Here is a 23,409-nt window from a genome sequence, read left to right on the forward strand (position 1 = left end):
TGAAATATTACTTGAAAGAGACCAAAATATATCCACCAGCAGCACTTAGCCACATTTATGAAAAATCAATGGCAACAAAATATCCCCTTAACAACAAAACGAGGCTTAATTTGCAGTGACCTGACATGACTGCTTGTTGGGCTTATGGTTGGATGACAGTGAATATGTTATATTTAACAGTAAAGGGATGCTGTAATTTATAGTATGGTGTCAATCGTGTTTGATCCCACAAATCTGTGAAAACTACAATGACTATGGAGGAGAAACTGCACTGCTCCAACATGCTATACTATACTACATAAATGGCAGCTCATTTGCAGTACACTTCAGACTCCCCACTTTCTGATTTGTATGATATGTGTGACATGTAACACAGAGATATCACCCTTTTTTTCCCTGGCAGTAATGCAGCTGTGCCAGAATCACAGGAGTTGTAATCCTGGCATGTGTGGATCAGAGGACCATTGAAGAACAAGACAGAATGCACACAGTGTAAGTCAAACTGGTAAGTTTATGTAAGTATTGGTAAACAGATATGGGAGAGGGTTGAGTTGCTGCACAACACAGATGAATACTTTTCAAGGTAGGAAGAAAAAATTACACTATATCAACTTCAATGAGGAAAAAGAGGGTGTAGCAAGGATTAGATATAAGTACACTAAAGCATAAACATGTAGTAATCATTAATGGAGTTATTCAACCTTTTGTTTTTCCTTCTATGACAAATTAGAAAGATTTGCTGTATAAAACAAATACCCTAAGTGGAAAGAATTCACGACTTGAAAACAGATACCAAAGCAAAATGTATGTTAGTTTGTTTATTTATCATATTTTCACTTGAAGAAGAAAATGCTCAAGTCTGATCTTGTGATAAAAAGAAACAGTAAGAATAAGAGATTATCTGAAATGAGAATAAAGCTGTTACATGTAAACAACCAGTTCTAACAGTCTTCCTCTATTTGAACTTCTTTCTGGAGTCCTACAGATGGCACTCTATGAACTGTGATAAATATGGCTTTCGTTTTCTTTTTACCTTGAGGGGCTGCTGCTGGGGACATGTCAATCTCCCACCTATTGCCTGAGATACTATATCGAGTATGCTGCACTGACAGTGACTGCAAAACCATGGATATGAAATCTAGAAATATGGTGGGTGGTTCTTCGCATATCATGTTATGTCATCACTGCTCTGCACATTTGAAAGGTAAGCAGCAAAACAACCTGGGTCAAATATACATTCTTAAGGGGATGCGTAAAGTAATGTGAATTATAAACATATGCATCTGTATATGTTGTTAAAGGTTGTAAAAAGTCGATAAGCATTTGTTTGCATGACTGAAAAAGACAACTCAATACATCTTAATTGATGCACAAATGAATGCAGAGGCTGTTGAAGGTGTTAGAAAAGAGCCAGATGAAACACGAGTCTGGTCGAGTTGTTGAGGTGAAGCAGTACAGGATTACAGCAGTCATAAATTTGGCACATACTTTAGCCCTCCATATCAAACAAGGGTAGTTTAATAAATCAGTCCTGATATATAACAGTAAACACTATACGTGCAAGGATCCATTTAGTATATCAGCTTAGTTATTTAAATGGAACCATCACACAGTATTAGATTTTGTCATTATAGCTTTGTTCAGAGTAGTGTGTTATCAAGCATAGAAATAAAGGGATCAAAGAAAAAAACTACTTAAGTTGCTGTGTCATCATTTTTATTTTGTTTCACTTTCAGACATCATACACTTCAGACACGAGTGAAATATTAAGTGTAATGAAAAATGCATGCATGCAATTACAGAACCACTTGCAAAATCTGCTCGCAAAGCTCAAAAGGTGATGATAATTTTCTGTGTTTGAGGATGTCAGCAGTGTTTGGTTTGTCCAGACATGACCCAGGTGGAAACCAATCCATGACAGCGATAGGCTCAAATCCTGCTGAAGAGCCAGGTCACCATGTAGCAGGTGTCGCTGTCACTCAACAGAGACACAGGAGTAAATATTTAGAAATGTGCTGATCCTGTTGGCCTGACATGTCAGGGTGAGAGGGAATGATGTGTTGTGTGTGCTGTTACAGAGCTGGGATGGAAGGGAACAGTGTTTAAAGGCTTTTAACACTTGTTAGAGGAAGACAGGTGTGCGGTGAAGGCAGGAATCAGGTTAACTTCTAATTCCATCATGTCACCATGCCCAATTATGCAGGAATGTTCTAAAGATTCAGACATGAACAACAATGGTTTTCAAATCAAGTTTTAAACAACGAACATATTGAAACAGAATGAACAGAAGTGCAAATCAAGTACAAGAAACTTTAAAAGTTAAAATGAATGTACAAAAGATGCATGTATTTAAAATACAAATCATCCCTCTTTTCATTTTCTCACAAACATTTCACGGCACACAACATTCATTGACCTTTTCTCCCACTTTGTTGCACTCTCTCTGCTTTGTTTTACTAACACATCTCCTTCTAAATAATCCAAAGAGGCACTAGTACGATAAGTGAACAAATTATTTTTAGTTGTTCCTCAAATATTACTGGCACACAAAACAGAAGAGCTGTTCATGGTCAGTGAAAGTCAAAACTTGTGAATACATACATTGCCAATTACTTCTTCATATGAATTTTACAATCAATTCGCCATTATATCTGCAGGTTAGCAGCTAACATTTGTCAAATACACTCTTTGTTATCAATTTTAATCCGTAACACAAAGCCTCTTACCTGGAGCCTTTTAAACAACCATGCCAATGTCCCAGTCGCCCTCACAACCCTTTTCATGCACAGCAATCCCTTTTTTTGTCATCCTCTGTCAGTTTGACTGTAAAGCTTACATTCATTTTAGCAAATGCAGTACATAAAGCAACAAATATACTGTGCTACATTGCCTATTGCACTGTGATAATGATGCAGAGATTTAGTTTGCATTGATCAGAGTGGTGAATGCTTGCACAATGTAATGCAATAAGCAAAGGTCTAACTGACCACTGTTACTTTGCATAGTATAAACTGCTAAAGTGTTCGTTGTAAAGGTGAATTTAATCTTTTTACCAACAAAACAGAACGACAATGCCTTTAAAGGCAATGAGTTAAATATATACACATCACTCATCTTATAAGTCCCTTCTTTACCTCTAAATTGTAAGTCTCTTCCCATTGACTTGTGTCACAACAGCATGTAAAACAATAATTCATTTATAATTATTGCTGTGAAAGTGTAAAAAAATCAGACCATTAATTACATTAGAATTACAACATCTTTGGTAGTTTGTGTCTGGACTTTTTGGTTTAGAATAAGAAAAAACTAGAGAAACTGGGTCATTTAAAAAGCATGTTCTTGTCCCTATTATGAATGTACATGATATATGAAATACTACAGCTACCTTCATACATTATTTACCAATTTACATGATTGGTATTCAAAGTTACGGAATGGTAACTTGTTTAATATCAGTCTGATGAAATGCCACCAGAAATGCTTTGCTGGTGAGTTCAATGCCACAAAGGTCCAGAAGACTGAAATCAAACTTTGATCTCAAGTCAATGAGTCCCTCACAGGTCAGTGGAGACGGTGCTTCGCTTTACCCTGAGGCTCCCCCCCCAGCCACGGGGACAGGTGTTGTACGAATGGAAGCCAGGTGATCGTAGGCCTGAGTCTTCAGACTCGATGGAGGCATCTGAATCAGTGAGGGAGCGAGTGTTGTATAGCCTCACAGGAGAGCAGATCCTCTGTGTTGGGGTTGCAGGAGGGCTGGTAAATGTGGGGGACTGGGCCCCTAAAGATCGTGACTGGAAGGGGCTGATGGGTGGTTTATGACAGTCATAACCATGGTGAGAATTCCCCAGAGGGGAGATTGGAAGACTGTGACCACTCAGTGCTCCAGGAGAAGGGCTGTTTTTACGTTTGGCTGCATTGATGATGTTCTTGGCTAGGAGACGATGGCTGGCTTTAGAGTCTAAGCTATTAACATTTGGGGACATGCAGCGGCTGTCTTTAGGTGCTGAAACAGAAGATGTGTACACAGGCTTTGTAGCAGAGAAAGATAAACTGGTCTGGGAGAGTGCAGGAGACTGCGAACGAGAGCCCCATGGAGGAGAGACTGGAGATGTGGCTGATGATGTTTGGGAAGGTCTGGTTGTGGAACTATTATGGCCTACCATGGGAGACTGGCATCTTGATCCCCATGGAGAGGTGGTGGTACCAGTTTGGAGAGATCTGGAATTAGGAACTGTAGAAGACTGGGTGTTTTGGCTCACCATGGGAGACTGGCTTCTTGATCCCCAAGGGGGAGAGCGGGGGGATGTAACTGTGGATGGTCTGGATGTGGGGAAAGAGGGGACAGTGGAAGACTGTGTTTGCTGGTTAACCATTGGAGACTGACATCTTGAACCCCAAGGAGGAGAGACAGGAGAACTGATTGCAGAAGTTTGGGTTGGTCTGAAACCAGTAATGGATGAACTGTTGGTGGACTGGGTGTTCTGGTTCACCATTGGAGAATGACATCTTGAACCCCAAGGTGGGTTAATGGAGCGTGGAGAGGTGGATGTAGACATTTGGGATGAGCTCACCGTGGAAACAGCAAGGCTCTGACTGGTCATAGGGGACTGGCATCTTGAGCCCCTTGGTGATAAAACAGGTGAAGTAAATGGGCGACTTGAAATGGTGGTGGAGGGTTGATTGGTTTGATGGCTGGGAGTCCAGGTTCTGGTAAGTGGACCATCAGGGCTGCTGAACCGTCTGGCAAGGCTCGGAGTGCTGGTTGGTGTGAGAGTCCCAGTCTGAGTTTCAAGTGTGGAGGGTTCCTTTGGTGTCTGTTGGACCATGAGAAATGCTTTTTAGGCTTTTGTCAAAAAACAACAAAAAACATCTAACTCATTCAGCATTACCATTATTTTACACATTCTGGGAAATATAAGTCTTATCAGTACCTCTCAGGGTTTTCGTTTAAACTTGGGAAAAATTGCAATGCATAACCCACAATAGACAATCACATTAGAGTGAAAGACATATCATCATATTCAGCAGGACAAATTGAAGTTAGAATTAACGAGTCTATTTTGATAAATGAGCCCCTGGGACATTTGGGTCATCACTGTGTTTCTTCAGTAAGCCCAAACACCAACACGCATGTGCCTGATCTTCAGTGTCTCTCTCATGTTACTGTCATCTGGCCCTCTGAGCTGGTTAACCTTTATGGGGATATGAGGTTACTTAAGCCAAGCAAGGGAAGCCTTACATCTTGTACACATACTAATATAGGGCACATCATCACCGCATGATAATATGAAGTCTGTTTTTAAATCACAGATTAAACTTCTGGGATTGAAGAATGATAAAGGTTACTGGTAACATCCAAAAAAATTGTAGCATCGGTGAAAGAAACATGGCCAAGCCAAGGGTCACCTAGTCAGTCTGGATGCCCCTTGGGACCATCAAAGCCAATGGTCTGGTCTTAGCACCGATACACACAATTCAAATTCCCATGAAAGCGTGAAACATCTTGTTAGTGGAAGCTCATCTAATTAATTCTGAACTTTAAATGTCACATACTGTTCCTAACAGGATCTGTCTCCTATTGCAAATTATATGTGTACTCTGTAACATTAATTAGTGTGTTCAAGTGTTTGCAGTGACTGCAGGAGAAGCAGGAGAGTGAAATTACACTGAGTGGTGGAGTTAATGGTTGGAAAAAGTGGGAAAAGTCAGGAAAAGAGAAAAATAAGAAGGAGGTCACAGCAGAGTGTTAGCACAAAGCTTTAATCAGAGAAACGAAGATTCACTTCAGAACAAAGAGTTGATTATTAAAGACAGAATAATAGTAGGAAAAAAGCAGTGAATAAGAGTTTATATAATAAAACAGACAGCCTAAAAAGCAGTAAAGTCTGAAATAACAGTAACTGATGAAAAAGTGTAGAAATGTCTGTCTAAAATACTTCTTAAAGTCACTAACTCAATGTATATGTAGTTCCATTAGGCAAACTAGTGCACAGCCTGTAGATTTCAAACATCAAAGTATCCAAGTACACACCATATATTTTGGTAGAAAATGCTGGAAAGCAGAGTAAATTACCCTGAAGACATAAAGACATAAAAGCAGTTCTTTCTCTCTAGTCAGTGAGCAGCATTAAGTTGCAAATCGTAGATCATAAAGCAGATGCAAGACCATCTGTTAAAGTGCTTTGTGAAGCAGTATCACCCTGGTGCCCACAGAAATGAGTCTCAAAGTGGAAAAAGTGTGAGGTTGTCAGTCATATCACTGAAAGGCCTCAAAGGTTGAGTTTTTTAGCACTGATGTTCTTTGCAGCTTTAAATATCCAATTACACTAAGGCACATTTAATTTCACTTTAATAAAGGGTTAGTATGGCTGTTTTGGTGTTTGTTACCATGGAAATAATCCAATCATATATTTCTTGAACTGTGAAGGTATAATTCCTTCGAGATTTTTTTCAACACAAGGTCTGGCTCCAGCTATTACTCAAAGTTTTTTTTTTCAATCCAAAGGGATCGAAACATTTAACACATAAAAAACCTCCTATCTATACCTATAATCAAAATGCTATAATTGAATAAAGCACAAGTATTTTTAAAAAGTGCATTGAGCTGTCAATTTTAGCGCTACGTGGATCAGTTTAGAGCTAACCATGTGTATAATCTCTGCAACAGAAAACCCCCCTGATGTAAACAAATCTTCTAAAAGTAGTACAGAGAGGGTTTCCACACCTGCGGTGCAATCCCTGCCTTCTTGGCAGAAAATGTTGGCCTGGGTGCCTGGACCCCCGAGCGCGGAGAAGACACCCGCTCTGGTGAGAAGGCAGACATTGGAGAACTGATCCTCTGCTGCCCAGACGCTGGATCTGACAGATACTCAGCTCTTCCTGTTTGGCTGAGCGGCAGCTGTGGAGACAAACACTGGGTTCTGAAATTAGATGGAGGGTTGAGAGGCAACGAAGTCTGTCTGGAGAAGGGCTGGGAGGACATCATGTTCTTAGAGTGTGGTGCTCCTCTGGGTAGGGTGCTGAGAGGGTCCTTCGTTGGGTTAAAAGTGAAGAGAGCAGAGTTAAGCTGGTAGGGCTGGTGCCTTGATAAGTCCATTTCTATCTTTGAGCAGCCGTTTTCTAAAGCAGGCGGCTCTGGGACTGGCACTGGTGCCTTCGGCTTTGCTTTCTGTCTGATTGCCTGTTGGGCCTTCAGGTTTTGTGAAAGCTCAGCGCTCAAGTCAGAGTTTTTAGCCATGGCCTTCACCCTGCCAGGCATGTTTGATGGGTACACCCATGATGGTGGCAGAGACATTGTAGGAGAAGGAGACCTTCTTTGTCCGGCAGTTTTGTTTTCTAGGACATACTTCTCCATCCTGGACTGCCGCTTGGCGAACAGCTCTGCTCCCTTTCCTGAAACATTTGTGAGGTTCTGCTCTAGTCTGTGCTCTGTCTTTGGTCGGGTCCTGGAGCTCTTGAGGCAGGAGGCCCACTCTGGAGCTCTTGCCTCCTCAGCTTGGACTTCCTCCTTGGCAAGGAAGTTGGAGGCCTCTGCTCCTAGTGCCAGCAGTTCTTCCTCTGATGCTGGTTCAGGTACGGATCTGAGTCCATGTTTCTTCTTTTCATCCGCCCCTTGCACTAATGAGAGCAGCTCAGGGTTGGGAGCCACAACTGGCTTTTCCTTGAACGTGAACATTGACTTCCTATTTGCCCGTCTAGCAGCACCATCCTCGAGTATTCCTGTTTTGATCTGGACAGTCTGCTTCCTTTCTCCGGCAGGCTGGGGAACAAAGGTGCTGGGCTTCGGGGCAGTTGGAGGGCCATAATGGGGCATGGATGGATACTGTGGTATAGAGGGGAGCTGGACTGGAGGAGGGGAGGAAGGAGACATGACAGGCGACATTGGAGGAGGACTGGAGTAGTAATTCTGCGGGGGTTGGTTTGTAAAAGCCGGTAGTGGAGGAGTGGGGTATGACGGAGGAGGAGGAAGAGGAGGCGAGAAAGCAACTGGCTGAGAGGGGAGAGGAGGAGTAGCGTAGGAAGGAGGAGGAGGGATGTCCATGACAGGGCGAGTGGTCTCTACTGTCTGTACTGTCGGTGGTGAGAAAAAGGGTCTGGCAGTTCGATTGATGATGCTTGTCTGCTTGGATGCGACAACAGACGTCCTGTCAGGTCCAGAATTACCGTGGCAACCATTAAGAAGCTTCCCAGGGAGAACTGGCCCTGAGTGGCCCCCATTTATCTCTACAGGTTTCATCAGAACTGGATCGGTATTATTAGCTCCAGGGGGAATCTCATTCTTTACTTTGTCTTCAAGCTCCTCATTGATTTTATCTCTTCCTTCATCCTCATCCTCCTGCTCTTCCTTGACAGGGAGGAAATGTCTCTCTTGGATAACTTGCTCTTCTGTGTCCTTCTCCTTGGGAAAATCTTTACCTGGGTCCTCCATCAAATCATCAGCTGAAAGTACCCTCCCAGGTGGTGTGAGATTGTTAGTGCTATTTTTAAAGTTCAGGTCTCTATCCTTCTCCTCACTGCTCCTCTCTGCCCATGTTAGTTTGTTGGATGAGGAGTCGGTTTTCACATTCTCAGCTCTGTCCTCCTCTGAACCCTCACCACAGCTTTCCAGTGTAAAGGCGTTCACCCTCTGCTTGCGCCGGTTGAAGAGCTGCACGCCTCTGGAGCTGGAGTTGGAAGGGATTGTGAGCTGAGCAGCAATAATCTGACTCCTGACGCGGGCCTCCTTTAACTCCTTCTCTGATAAACTGGCGCTGCGCGTCAGATCTGGAGTGAAAGAAAAAGAAAGAAAGAGAAATACGATTAATTAATCAAAATGACAAACAAAGGTTTTTGTTTGATAAATGATAAATAAGACTCTTACTTTAGGGAGGCATAACAATGTGCTACAGCCTAGAGTTCAATCAGAAATAACTCCCTCAGCATCAAATTAAATCTCACTAGCCACTTTCATGTACAAATAGAGAGAGCTAACAAGGACAAATTTTTAACAAGTCTGGCTCGGATTTAATCTTCCTTTAAAAACCCACATAATTGTTTCAGCGACAGATGGTTTTGGTTGTTCTTTTTAGTTCTTTTAACTTTGCGGATATGCGACCAAGCAGATTCAAGCTAAGAACTAGCAGACATTGATGGTGAAACATCACTTATTTTCACAGAAGACATAACAGTGAAAGTCATTACAATGTCTAGGTCACTGTCTCCTGCAAAGCCCCAAAAACGGGTGTGATTACGGAGTTGCAGATTTGCTGATTACCTTGAAATTATGAGCTGAGACATGTCTCTGTTAAAATTGACAGTTTGTTTTCTGAGCTTAAGAGCTCAATTCCAGGCAGTGGAGCTATTTCCTCTGCCATCTGTAGTCGTCCCACCCTGAGCATTCCTGCACCGCTCAGAAAAACTCCCTGCTTCAGCTTCCAACATGCCTTTGGTTTCTCTCTGTAGTTAATTTGTGCAATACTGCAGCTGAGACCTTTAAAAGACCATTTTAACGATATGAAGCTTCCAAAAACGACATCTTTCCACTGCTGTCTATAAACACACTATACAATCAAGTGTTCCCATCTCATCTATAGACACTACATCATGCTTTAAAGTTTAAGAGAGGGAAATAAAAGAGACCCTCTGATGGACATTTTAACAGAGAAACTCTCTTTGTGGTGGTACATCTGTTAGATTATTCATCATTCATTTAGCTGTGACTGGAGGAAGATATGAAATGTCTCTTTGGGAGTCTTCTCAGACAGCTGCTTCAGCCACAACTCTTTCCTCATTTAATTGGGTGATGATCTAGACAACTACATTATTTGATGTAATCATGTGCCAATTGCAATAATCATGCATAAATCAATCACTCGTTCAGCTTGTGCAGCTCACTCTGTGTGCAGTTTTTCCTGGCACAGTATATTAGGCTAACATGATCCCTCCCTTAGTATAAAGGAATAATATGCATCTGCCATTGATTTTACAGACTCTAAGTCAGCCCTCATGGTAATTGAGTTAACTCTTTGTAGTGAACCTTTGAGTTTTACGTTACCTATCTTAAGATCAATAACACATGCTGATTACATCCTGTTTAACATAATGATTCTATACAAGCAACAGACCTATTTTGCTCATGTTGGCTATAAACATTTGCGATGCATTTACTTACATAAATTACACCCCTATAAAAACATCTGCAGGAAGATAAGTCAGCTAGGTCAAATAACCTGACAGAGGAAAGACACTGTAACAATACATATTTATGACACACTATAACTGGGATAAAAGCATGATCACACAATCCTTCAAATAAGCAGATCTTTCAGCCCAATTTGAGAAAGCATAAATCGGCTTCCTTTAGGCTGTTGCAGGGAAATGGGCTCACCTATCCCACAGGTACTTACTGTGTGATCAGTGTCTGCTATCCAGGTACTCAATACGGATCTCACTTACTTTTTTATGACCTATTTAATTTTTTAACAATCGAAGCTACCAAGATGTACTGGAGGCAAGGCAATGGAGCTTGAAATGAAGTCTCCTCCAAGCAGACACCTCACCTCTAGCGGGAGCTAGACTGGTTATCAAGTGACACGCAGGTGCAAATCTCATGATTGATACCATGACCAAAACGGTTGGCCTCTTTTTGAAAAAGAACGACAACTAAGGTAAACGTTTTCTTTCTTTCTTTCTTTTTTTAAGTTTAAGTATTTCAATGACCATGACTGTTACAACATTTAAATAAGTAACATAAGTAAATTCCTCTACATTAACGGTTAAGCCACGGATGTGTCGTCACTAAAATGTGTTCAATTAACCGTTAAAAATCCGAAATCAAACTATACTTAAAATTTTTACTTGACTATATCAAAGTTCTCAGCTAGCAAGCTTCATGAGCTGGAGCTAACAGTGTTAAAAGAGTAGCTCAACTTTATTTTGAACGGAAGCCGATGATTTCAGATAGTAAACAACTCAAGGTTACCCTAAAGTTGTACTTCTGAATCTTCACAGAGCTCTCAATTTGTTGTCATAATGCAAGCCTGACGACTGTCACAATTATTTACGAGTTAGCTGGAAGTTTAGCTTCTCCTCTTCAAACCACGTTATACCCTAATCTCTTACCTTTCACACGTCAAACTCTGAGCCCCGCTGTTTAGTTGTACTTCCACAAGAGTTTTCAATCTGACTGCGTCTGATAGCTTCACACCCCCTTTCTGCACCAAGACACGGGATCGGATTACTTTTCCTCCGCAGTTAAGCTCAGCACACTCACTCTCACAGGGACACGGGGAGGGAGGAGGCTGTAGCTGGAAGCTGTGCTGTCTGTCATCCAGCTTCCAGTACTGTTTCACTTTTCCAAAATCTGCACCACCTCCTGGCACACTTTATACTAATTAGAAAAAACGGAGACAGGCCTCTGAGGGAAGAGCTTGGGGCTTCTCAAGCGAAAAGTATTGACGTTTTGGCACTTGATCATAGGGTTTCACTTTGTTCTGACACTTCTGGAGAGGTGTCCGATCAATGGAGAGTATCGAGCTGCTTATCTCTGTCTAATGTCCTCTGGATGACAGGAAGTGTCTCACTCTTGTTGCAGTCTTTGAAGTGGAAACAGAGACCAGATACTCCAGTTTATGTGTGCATGGATTGGACCAGTGAGACACCACTCATCCAGCATCTGACCCCTCTTGCCCCTTTATGTCTGTCTGGATGTGTGTGTGTGTGTGTGTGTGTGTGTGTGTGTGTGTGTGTGTGTGTGTGTGTGTGTGTGTGTGTGTGTGTGCCTGCCCTCTCTCAGCCCCTCAGGGCCTTGAGCTCCAACCTGCAAGGGCAGGATAGGAATTTCCTGTCCTCCAGCAGAGACAAAACTCAGCCCCTCAGCAGTGATGCGAGGGCCTAACTCTGTCTACCTCTGTCCCATCCCAACCCATCCCTGCGTGGGCGAAAGCACATGCCAAACTCCCCCACAGCAGGAGGATTTAAGTCAGGGGGGCCGACGCTGCATTTGTGTATCAAAGGTCAGATTACCCTGTCGGATGTTATCTTTTCCGAGCGATGGCTGTGGGGTGAGCGGGATGACAGCACCGGCCCCCGTGGGTGATGTGTGAAGCAGGACGGAGAGACAAGGATTAACAGAGGTCCTGGGATCTAACTGACTGAATGTGACCTAAACCCTGCGTGGATCCCATGGGAAAAATAAAAGATGGGATCATAGGTGGAAAACTGAGCCCTGCGGCTCATATTTTTACTTTTGTGTGTTGAGAAAAGCCTCTGCAGAGGTGTAGCTTGCTCTGAGTGCTTTTGTGTTGTTTTTGGTGATCTTTGCTGCATTTGAGGAAACCAATTAGGAGGTAATGAGAGATGGGAACAGTGTAGGAGGTTCAGAGGCGGTAGATCTATATCAGGCACAATTATCTGATGGCCATGACCTTTCTGTTATGCTTCCTTGCAGCACTTCAGTTTTTTTTAAATACAGCATTGACTGACTTGTCACAGCACAAGCGTTAATTATCTTTCAAGTTGAGTTTCGTTGTTTTACAGTTTTTCCATATCTCCATTTTAACCGCCCACTGTCTTGTCTCCTTGTTGTAAAGTATGAACTCCTTCCTTAAAATGTGTCTGGGATTTGGCAGCCATGAAAGAAAAAAAAAAAAAGAAAACTTTCAGAGAAGTTTCCATGCCGCTCTTGCCACAACTTTACCCATTATTGGCAAAGCCTGCGTTGTATATTAAGACTGCCCTTAAAAGATGCCTGATTGCATTTCCATTGCTGTTGGGGCAGCCTGTATTTTTACTGTGTGGAAACAGATGTTTCATGGAGAACCTCTCTGTGTGTAAGCTGCTCTGAGGCAGGGCTGCCTGTTTTCTCTATCTACTCCCTTCACTCAAAGGTTTTTTAATGTGATGATATACTGCAGTTGAGGCCAAACTGTAACATTAAGGCGGAACCCAAAACAAACCACAGGAAATGTATTTACAACTGCATTTCAATGCAATGAAGTAAGAGAGTGATCATACACGTTGTCCCTGCTGCTTGGACCTGAAATAAAAGGAGAAACTCCACACAAACAAACACTCACTTGTTTTCCGGCTCATCTGTTCTGAGTTGAATCCCGTCTTCTCCCATGATGCATCGCACTCTGTCCCAGGAGTGTGCATGTTTTGCGTTGCCTGAAGAGGTTTTCTCAATCCTCCTGGACTCCAGCTCACCCCTCTCCTGATAGGCATATGTCCCTTTTCCATCTCCATCCCCACTCCTGGTGAAATACTTCAGCTGCAGCAGAAACAAAAGCTCTCAGCAGGGGGATAAGTGAAGGCTTTCGTTCCAGTCGGCTTAATCTCCTCTCTTGATCAGACGAAACCGTAGTCCAATAGGAAAATGGAAGTTTCCGTCCTTATTGGCAGGCAGTGAATATGTTTAGAAATACAAGAAAGCCCAGAGAAAGGGATGAGTTGTTCGGCTTTCCAGGTTTCTGCTTCCGGTCATGGCTCCTCTTTCTGCAGTGTTCCTTCCAAATGTTGTCCTGTAGTCAGCAGAAGAAGGAGTGTGCTCTAACTTTGGTCTTTATGGAGTACTATTATTCTCTGTCTAACAGGACCTCCCTGGAGGGTCAGCTCCGATGTGCTTTGGACGAGTTCCCATGGACAACTGCCACAAAAATTGCACAAGTTTGTTGTGCTCTGTTTGAAATCTGGCAAAGTGTGCTGAGGAACAGTCCAGTCCTCTCTTTTTGCATCCCTCTAATACTCCTTTTTTCGTTCCCAGACGTAGCTTTTCCTCCTCTGCTATTTCTGTCACCAAAACATGCTTTTCGTCTCCAGTCCAATCTCCAGCCAGCAGATTATTTTTCTTTCAGAGAAAAGGATCTGCCCTTTATCTTGGAGATCATAACTCTGCAGTGACGTGAAAGGGAACTGTGTACATATACAGCTTCCTGCTGTTAGGTGCATGAGAGGAATAACATTTCAGTCTGGAAAGGTCATTCCTCAGGCTGCTTTGTATTCAGCGCTCCGATGTATTCTATTAAAGTTGCTTTAATCTAGTTTCCTGGTTTATTTCTTATACATTAAAGCCAGATACAGTCTCTGTAGGCAGGGTAATCAGTTTCTTTCTTTTGTTTATTCTCAGAACCACAATTGAGAGGCAAAGTTCACTTTCTTCTGGTAGGTTTGATTAACTCTGAAATTATGCAAACCAAGAAATCATCATGAATACATTACATCTGTGGACAGCAGCTTCAGACTTTCTGGTTTGGTTTGCTCTTTGTAGAAATATGATGTCTGTGTCCTGACTGTTCAGCCTGCCCGCACTGGGTGAACCAGGCTTGAACTGCAGATAACACTCCAGCTCAGGGGATGAAGGGTCAGTGAGCTTCAGCTACGCCCTCATGTCTGATGTTACATCCAGCACCACCTGCAAAAAAAGAGAAATGAATGGATTAAAATTTAGCTCTGAAAAATTTTGATTCAGGTATGTTTTTCAATGTGACATTTGCAAACCCAGCCCGCTCTGGCACATTGCAGATTTGGCAAAGAGCCTGTACTAGAAACCTGCTCGATGTTCCATCATCGCCCTTTGTGTAATGCCACAAGTTCAACCAGACTGATTTGTACAAGATGTAAAGTATTATCTGTAATGGTTTTAAGAGAGCCGTCCAAAAGATTTGACCTTTATGGAGACACAAAGGGGCTGTAGTTTATACACAAATTGAGGAAATGGCTTGAAGAACATTTTAATTTACTCTGCTTGGCTCATGTTAGGTTTTAATGGACATTGGTTTACTTCCAAAAAGCATAAAACTCAACCTTTGTCATTTTAAAAGACAAAGAAAGTAAAATCCTGTTATTAAAAATGAAAATCAGCCATGCCTCTTTGAACTCTGGTCTGGATAAAAGGGTTGAAAAAGAAAAGAGGGTGCACCTTTTAAAAACTCAAATTTGATTTACTTATGTTCTCTGAAGACACTTGTATTATCAAAGTGACGAAGACTCAACGTGAAGGTGTGTGCGTATTTATTTTAGAAACAGCTGTCAGTCTCAGGGTCTGTGAAAGGATACAGACCACTGAGAGAGTGAAGATTTCCATGCAGCGTGAAGTGAAAAGACGTGTCCTGCAGTGACATCCCCCCTCTTATCCGATGAAGCATTTCATTAGATGAGCGGTGTCATGTTCACCCTTTACAGGCAATCAGACCCAGCATCAAAGTTTGTAATGGTAAACCAGTGTTTGCACGTCCTCGTCCTTGATGGGACTTGTCTCCCCTTGACGCTGATCCATGATTGCTTTTGTTTCTGCACAAGAATCGACGCTGTAGCACTCAGGGGTGGGAGGTCTGTGCATAGAAACACACACACACACACAGCCATTATTTTTGAAACGCATCTTCCAGGCATAACACCCCAGCTCACATTCATCTTTCCCTCCAAGAATGTGTTATGTGCAGACGCTCTCAGACATGACAGCTGAGTCATGACAATCCGAGGGAGGGTTCAGTCGTTCATCGGCCCCTGAGCACAATCATCCCAAACAAAACACGGCCCCACCTCCCTGCAGCAACAGCATCAAAAATCCTCCTCTACTGGTGCGATTGTGTCAAGTGAGGAGAGATGAAGGCCGGTATTGTTTGGATGCTCTGACAACAGCTCTTTGATTCCCCCAGATGTGTTTGGATCGATCTGGAGGCTGACATTGTCCTTTTAGATTAGCACCTCATTGCTGTATTTTCTTTCCTTGTTGTTCCACGATCATGTTTACTTTAATCAATGAGAACACAACACATGTTGAGTCCTCACACTGACTGATTTAATTTAACCAAGTCTGCACATATTTAATAGCTTCTGAGCAAAGAACAGATGTAGGATGCTTAATAGTGACCAAACAGGGCTGCAGAATGAACTCTGGCTCACAAAACAGCCACATATGGACTCTTGAAATCTTCATCTGCCACAATCTGTTTCATTTTCTTTTCATTGGACCCAGCTTGTAAAATCAAGCTTGGGTGTTGTATTTCTTCCAAACTAACTTGTGATGTCTCCCCCTCTTCAGTGTATCCTCTCTGTTTTTCATTCCTGAGATCTGATGTCATCCTTCCTCCTCCCTCTACCCTCCAATTACCTTCAAGTTCAAAAGGTATTTTATGGTGCCCACCTGTCCTGCTCGGCTTCCACCCCGCACAGTTTCGCTACGCCACCCATTGACCTCCAAGATTGCAGCCAAGGATATCATTTACGGTCTGGCCCGGAGGTCACTTTAGTGTGTAATCACGGAGTTCCTGTACATCGTCAATGTATGATGGATTCAGACTCAGACAGCAAATCTATCCCACAGCGCTCTCTTTCTCTTTCTGCAGCAAAGTGATGATGCAGAAAAGAAACAGCTCTGGCAGCCATGCTAACTGTAATCATTCATTTGTCCCTCATGGCCGTTTTCTCGCACATTCATTAGACATCTGCATCAATAGCTGACTTGTAGAGGGCATGTCAGCCACCCAATAACTCAGACCTTGCATGCGTTTTCACCTCAGGTATGGCATCTGTACATCATCAGCTCCTCTGGGCACACATGTGCGGAGGTATGTGAGATGTGAGGTTGTCAGGTGAGCGTGCATTCAGCTCTACTGTAAGACCTTAAGACTTGTATCGGTTACCAGGCTTATAATAAGGCATCTGGTCCCACATTGACTGGCAAGCTTTTATGTCTGAATTCCTTAAGGGCAGAGCTGCTGTGTGTCTGCTTGCTTTCTGCCTGGATCCTTTTCAGAGTCCCAGGCAGAAATCATTCATCTGTAAATGCTAAAGGCTCAAGCAGGCACATTTCCTCCCCTTCTCTTTCTCCTTCCTTCCCTCACTGCTCAGACAAAGAGCCTTTTAAAGGTCTTCACAGCATTATGAAATAATTTTAGGTAGTGCTCGAAAATTGTCATTCTTCTTCATAATTCCTCTGGAGGTCAACATGCCTCGGCTTGTGCTGGCTGATGAGTGACATCGAAAATGTCGCAGGGCACAGGCTCGAGAGAAAGTCACAGATGTCTGTTGCCTCTCTTCCTCTTTTCACTTTTAAGGAATCATGCATGTGCACTCATAAATCATGCAGAGGAAGAGGAGAAGCTTGTAATGAAGTGTCAGCTCTGTGTGCAGCTATACTCTCACAGGTGGGAAACATCAAGAGGCAAAGATAAATACTTGAAGAAGGTGTGTATGATCTGGTGCCAAGTGGGAGGAGCCTTCTAAAACAATCAGAGTCATAATCTGAAAACTGTTAGACATCAAACAGGGGAGAGACTAGCAAGTTTTTAAAAAGAAGAACATGTGCAAACTAACATTTCTGTTGAAATAACTCATGAATACCATGTTCAAGTATTGTTATCTTTGACAAATAAGGACCAAAAAGTTGTTAAACAATGCATTAAAGGGTCACATTTAGGATATGTGGTAGCATATGGCAGAACAGAACCCAAAGTCGCCCCCCTGTAAAGCATTAATGGGCCTCACCTGTTGTGTTAACAGGAAGCAATTACTTATACGTAAGTCAATACAGCTCAAGCCGGGTCTTTAATTGGATACACCCTCTTAAGTTACACAGTGCAGTTCAAGTCTATAACCTGGCTACACAGCAGGCTCCACACAGCCAGGACAATAGGCTCGAATATCAGTGACCACAATGCTAATGTAGCCACCCAAACCCCCTCTGCAAGCCTGTAAGCCAGCACCCAGGGAAAAACAGCGGCCACAGATGTTTGTCATCTACTCAGACAAAGACTTTCAAAGTTTCCCTCCTCTTCTCTCTTCCCGCAGTCCCCTCTGCGCTCTCCTTCTCTCCAAACAAAGATAGAGTCTTACCCTGTAGAGATAAATGTAATAGTCTGCAGGTGACAAAGTCTGCAGCCACAGATAAAATTCCAGAGCTCTGTGTATCCTTCCTGTTTGGTGTGTGTGGGTTAGGTCATGCTGCTCACCTGTGCTCCGGTGGGTCTGTCAGTGTGAGGCGGCGAGTGTGTGTACTGCCCCTTTTCAGTTCTTACACACCTCCCCCTTTTACCTCTCTCCTCTCTCTCCGTCTCTCTCCCTCACCCTGAACTGAAGCAGACGAAGGATCGGGGTGGAAGGGTGAGGGGGGGAGGAGGGGGGAGGAGGGGGGTCAGCTGGAACACAGTAAGCTCTTTGTCTGGGATCTTTTCATATGGTTTTTCTTCAAGCTTGCATACTGAACACATTATGCTATAATATATTTTCATATTCAACACAGGGATGTGGACGGGACCAGTGGGCCCCTCTCTGTTTTCTCCCCCGGTGTCTTTTCCTTCCTTGACCCATTTTCCCGCCATGCACGTCGGACAGAGAAGTCCAAATAAAGAGAGAGAGGTATGCAGGGGAAAAATGTCGACTAAGTTCCTGCTAAACCCACAGAATTTGTTGATGTAGTGCCTGAATATTTTAGAGTAATAAAACTCAAACACAGAAAATCGTTTCCTCTCAAGACTCAAAACGAGAAACCTCCAACGTAAAGATCCTACGAGGTGTCTTACCATAGGCTAGGAATGCTTAGCACAGAGGCTGTGTCCACTTACGCCCTTTTGTGTGCAAGCAGTGGCTATATTCAATCAGACCACAGGAAGTCGATCACCAATCACAAGGCGGGACTTCTTTCTTACTCTCAACTACAGCGGCGAAGGTCCATATGGGAAAGAAACTGACCACACTATTTTAGTAAAAGTAAAAGTACCTCATTACCTTGCTTAAGAAAAAACTTCAGGTATCTGAACTTTACATGAATAGTTATTTTTCTGCCAACTTTTTACTTCTACTCCTTACATTTTCAGGCAAATATCTGTACTTTCTACTCTACACATTTTAAAATTAGTCTCGCTACTCCTGTTTCATTTCAGCTTGTCATCGTTCAAAAAGACACATATCAAAATGTAAAAACTTATCCTAAAATCGCGCCATCCAGAAAGAGTCGATTTGATGGTGGATGGATGAGATGCATAAACGTAATAGCATTCCAACACCCTATTGGTTTGTACATGATACATTGCACCTGCACTTGACACAAATCACACAACACTTCAGCAAGGACACAACAGACGTATGTAGCATAGTTTGAAGATGTCCATGGCAGAAACTCAGGAGGGGCATAAACTATATGAACTACAGGCCCCTGTGGCACAGTCTAAGCTTTTGACTTTAATGGCATTTTCCACTTTTATACTTTAAGTAGTTTCGAAACCAGTACTTTTACACTTTTGTTCAAGCAAAAAGCTTGAGTTGATACTTAAACTTCTACAAAAGTCTTTTTAACTCTAGTATCTTCTACTAGAGTATCTAGTATCTTCTACTTGAGTAATGAATGGTTTCAGGGGTACAATTTCCAGATCTAGAGCTGCAACCAATGCTCCTGTACCGTTTCTCAGTTATTTATGTTTTCTCTGTAAAATGCAATTTAACAAAAGCATACATGAAGAATACACAATGTTTAAATATCTGAATAATCACCTCTGAGACAAATAGAAGTGCAGCAACTTAAGTAACCTTGCAACAGGAAGCACTATAGAGAAACGCTCTGAATATGAGACTGTGGGCACTTCTAGCGCCCCCTAAAAGAAGAGCGTTGAAGGACACAGACCCTACCTCTAGTACAGTTCATATTTGCTTCACAGAACAGATCTGTTGCTCTCTGTGCAGGCATGTTAACCCTAAGACATTAATCCTCACCAGTATCTCTTCATATGTTTGAATGCTGATTTACTCATAAGACCTCACAAAGCTATAAAACATGAGGAACATCTGGTTCACTCCATCGTGTCGGAGTCTCAGAAAGTATTTGATGTTTAAATTTATGGAGCAGCAGTGAAACATTTGGATGTATTTCACTTATCTTTTCAATCCTCTGCACTGAATCCTGCAGTGAGATGAGGCCGCGGATCGGGTACTTGGTGGTTGGATACACAGTGGAGACAGCATGACTGAGCTATGAGGTCAAAAAAGTGTATCTTGAACTGCTGCCAGGCTTTAGGAGTAACGTCTTAATCTTTTTTCCTCCATAGGATAATCTAACTTTACTTAACAGTGGAGTCATTTTGTTTGTGGTTCACTGCTCTATCAAACAGCAGGTCATGCAAAGTTTACCGACAAGCAAACCTCTAATTTTCACATTAGATTTTTTCAAGGATCATATCATGTTTACAGATATTTGAGGTGTTTGAGCTGGTGATTTTGGTAGGCTTCTCTTTTCACCACCTCTCCACACCTGATGGATGAGCCTGCCAAACTTCCCAGACAATCCATCACCTCGAGGCTACACTAAGTAACATCTCAGCGCTGCCTCCTCTCCTCCTTCAACACCTCCCGCTCCCACTCCCTCTCCACATTCCCTGATCATTTCACCTCTCTCCTTGCACATCTCTCTGGACAGATTGATTTTCCTTCTCCTTATCTCTCTGTTCCCTTTCTTTACGGTCCCACTTCAAGCTCCTTACTCCTATATTCCACTTAAATCCCCCTCTCTTCATCACCAGCCCTGTGTTTTGTCTCCTCTGTCCCAGCCTCTCTTGGCATGTTTATATATGTAGGACCCCATGAAGCTGGGAGAGCAGCCATTAGCCGCCATGTCTGTCGTTCTTTCTGTGTCTCCAGTGGCCGGCCTGGCTGTGCTCCTTGGCGTGACTCTCTGAAGGGCAGCTGTGTGTGTGGGAGACGAGGGGAAATGTTAGCACACATTCTTTTAAAAGAGGGGCTTTTTGCTGCAAAGAGAGCGTGGTGGAATTTCCAAAGTGATCTGGTTTGCATTCCCTCTCAAGTCGGATCTATCTACAGAGGCTATTAAAGAGTGTCGGCTGTGGCTGAAGCCTGAATTGATTAGAATCATACACAGGCGGTCTCTGCTTGCTTGCTCACCATACCAACCGTCAGCTCATCCCTCTGGATGTAATAGGATACAGGCGGCCATGGGGCTGTTCAAAGGCACAGCTTCAGTGTAAACACAAAGAGTCAGAGGGAGAATATTCACCATGCTTGTGGATGTTTTGATGGGTAGATGCTCCTTGATGATTATGCGGCATGAGTTCACAGCTCATGGTGAGCATGAGAGTACTGCTCTATATTATACCGACTGTGTTGATGGCCCGTCTTCAACGGTATGTATGTGGGACTAATTCAGTTAAGGCACACTCAGGTTTCAGCACTGCCTCTGTTTATTTTCCCTCAGCAGACATCTGTATTTCTCATAAACTACCTCAGAGGGTGTTGTGGTTTGAAGCAGGGATGTATAAAGCTGGGTAAAATCAGGGTGTGTCCACTTGTGGTTTGATGATGTGTACTACTGTAGGGGTACTTTTAAAAGGAAGCAGCTAAATCTCTCACTCCCTCAGAATCACTCCTCAGAGGTGCCTACCAAAGTGTATGCACTACATATACTCTGAGGCACAAATCCCAATAAGAATATTTTGGCAGTCTAAATTACTTCTGAGCTAAGCTGCTGACAGAGTGCTTTGTTTTCTCTGTCTTTAAATGTGTTCATTTATGAACTCTATGCATATGGTAGGAGCCCTTTGCACTAATTCACTGACAGAGACTGAATCTAAACCACAACCACTGGGCTAATGCTTTCACTCTGTCAGTCTGGGAAATGTTTACACATACACTGAGCCAGTCATGCTACTTACACATATCATTACAAAGTAAAAAAAAAAAACACACACACACACAAATGGGCTACACTGCACCATCGCCTCCTGCCTAATATGTTCTTGGCAACAGTTTTGCTTAGACATGGGGGAATTAGGAATAATTGCAAATGAATCTCAGGGGTTTGCCCTGCACACAATCACTGTTTCCTTTGCTGCCAGCTTGTCTGGTTCTGATTTTAATGCAATAAAATTCTGGCGTTTTTCAGTCTAAAATCACACTCAGCAGCGTTCACATGACTCCAAGAGCCAAAACAAACAAACACAGGATGTTTGAAAGAGAAAATAAACCTTGATCAGTGTGATATAATCTAACTTCATTAGAAAAGGAGCAAACAGGCAGAATGATTCCTTGTTTCCATGCAAGGACAGTGTACCATCAAATAGACCTAATGTGTCCTGCTGGTACAGCTCAACACGTATCCTCTGAGAGGATATAATTACAAGTCTGCATGATAAATGTGGAGTTTGGGTGTGAGTGGCACTAAAAAACAAGAACTTCCAGGCCTTTCACATTTAGTCCTTGTTTTAATCTATACAGGACATTACTTGATTCAATGGAATGCCATAAAACACTTTACTTCTTATTATTCATGCTATCGCCGTGTTAAAGAATAACTGGAAGTGGGTGGAAGCTTAAGGAATAAAAAAAAGCCTGTGCTGCAGTTTGTCACTTTGCTGCAGCCAGACTTAATCTTTTGTGAACTGCTTCCTTTCACAAGTCAACTTCAAGCAGAAAAATATTAAAACTGGCTTTTTATCTGCCTAATGGACACACTGCACTGTATGCACAAACATATGGATCAATTGAAGTGACACTTCCGTCTGATTCTGTTCAGCACATTTCCATCTAAATGCCTTTCTGCTTAGTAGCCTGGCCTCGCTGCAGATGGGAGAGGAACAAGGAAGGAATTATTCTCCCAACAAGAAGCTCGCTCTTTGTTTGGATCAACGCTCTGCTGAATGTAATCAAAATTTACCAGGAGACAAAAACAAAATGCCAAACACTGATCTGGTTGGCTGCCGCGCAAGCTGCCTAGAACTTAATCCATGTCACACAAAGCGTGGTCCTGGCAATATATTTGTGCGCTTTCCCTCCTGCAAATGACATTAGTGTGTGAGCCCAAAATATCTGCTGCAGCCATTGTGGATGTGTGATGTAGTGAGATGCCAGGAAATCAGAGGCTCCAGTGTGTGTGAGAAAGTAAGCGAGGAGTCAGAGTAACAGAGAAGAAAAGGAAAGAACAAAGGGAATGTGAAAGAAATCAGCACATTTATTATAATCTTATTTCCAACTCCAACTCTTTGAAGCTCCAACTTAGCCTAGTTACAACAATAGTGTTCTTTTTTTTTCATTGTGGAATTACACATCACTAAAGTATGATGCATTCCACCTCACTGTCTGGTTTTTATGTAGATTAGAGTTTACTGAATATTAACACGTGGAAACTGACCTAACTGCTACATATCTTATTGAAAGCTGCCCTGACAAAGCTAACTGTAGTTAGCTTGTATGAGAGATGTGCTGTAAAATATGGTTCAGACACCTGGCAATTTATAAAGTGTTTAATAGTGATTTAAACTAAGAGGATCTTAAATGACTTGTATAAGACTAGCACCACATACAAAATTACAAATTGTCACACTTCAACACATACTCATCCAGAACGCCCTTCTCCCTACTGAGGAAATGTCTGAGGACAATGCATTGGATGCATGATGCACTAATGGAGACATTTTTATAGCAGGCCTT

At 42.6% G+C, this 23,409-nt stretch overlaps 1 protein-coding gene across 2 annotated transcripts; it reads right to left on the reverse strand.

Annotated features, from left to right (window-relative positions):
• Positions 1–1,707: 1,707 nt before the first annotated feature.
• Positions 1,708–18,041, reverse strand: synpo (synaptopodin). Of its 2 annotated transcripts, none has more exons than XM_074674120.1 (4): positions 17,931–18,041; positions 13,056–14,389; positions 6,725–8,763; positions 1,708–4,814 (listed from the first exon to the last, which is right to left on the reverse strand). In XM_074674120.1, exons 2-4 carry the CDS (start codon positions 13,222–13,224, stop codon positions 3,555–3,557), a joined length of 3,468 nt encoding a protein of 1,155 aa, XP_074530221.1. In that variant the 5' UTR covers positions 13,225–14,389; positions 17,931–18,041; the 3' UTR covers positions 1,708–3,554. The 2 variants fall into 2 exon arrangements, with proteins under 2 accessions (XP_074530221.1, XP_074530222.1); XM_074674121.1 differs by lacking the exon at positions 17,931–18,041 and adding an exon at positions 15,038–15,225.
• Positions 18,042–23,409: the final 5,368 nt, after the last annotated feature.

The sequence above is a fragment of the Halichoeres trimaculatus genome, unplaced genomic scaffold (genome assembly GCF_033239565.1).
Source record: "Halichoeres trimaculatus isolate MK-OKI-2021-1 unplaced genomic scaffold, fHalTri1.1 fHalTri1_scaffold_7, whole genome shotgun sequence".
Taxonomy (NCBI): Eukaryota; Metazoa; Chordata; class Actinopteri; order Labriformes; family Labridae; genus Halichoeres; species Halichoeres trimaculatus.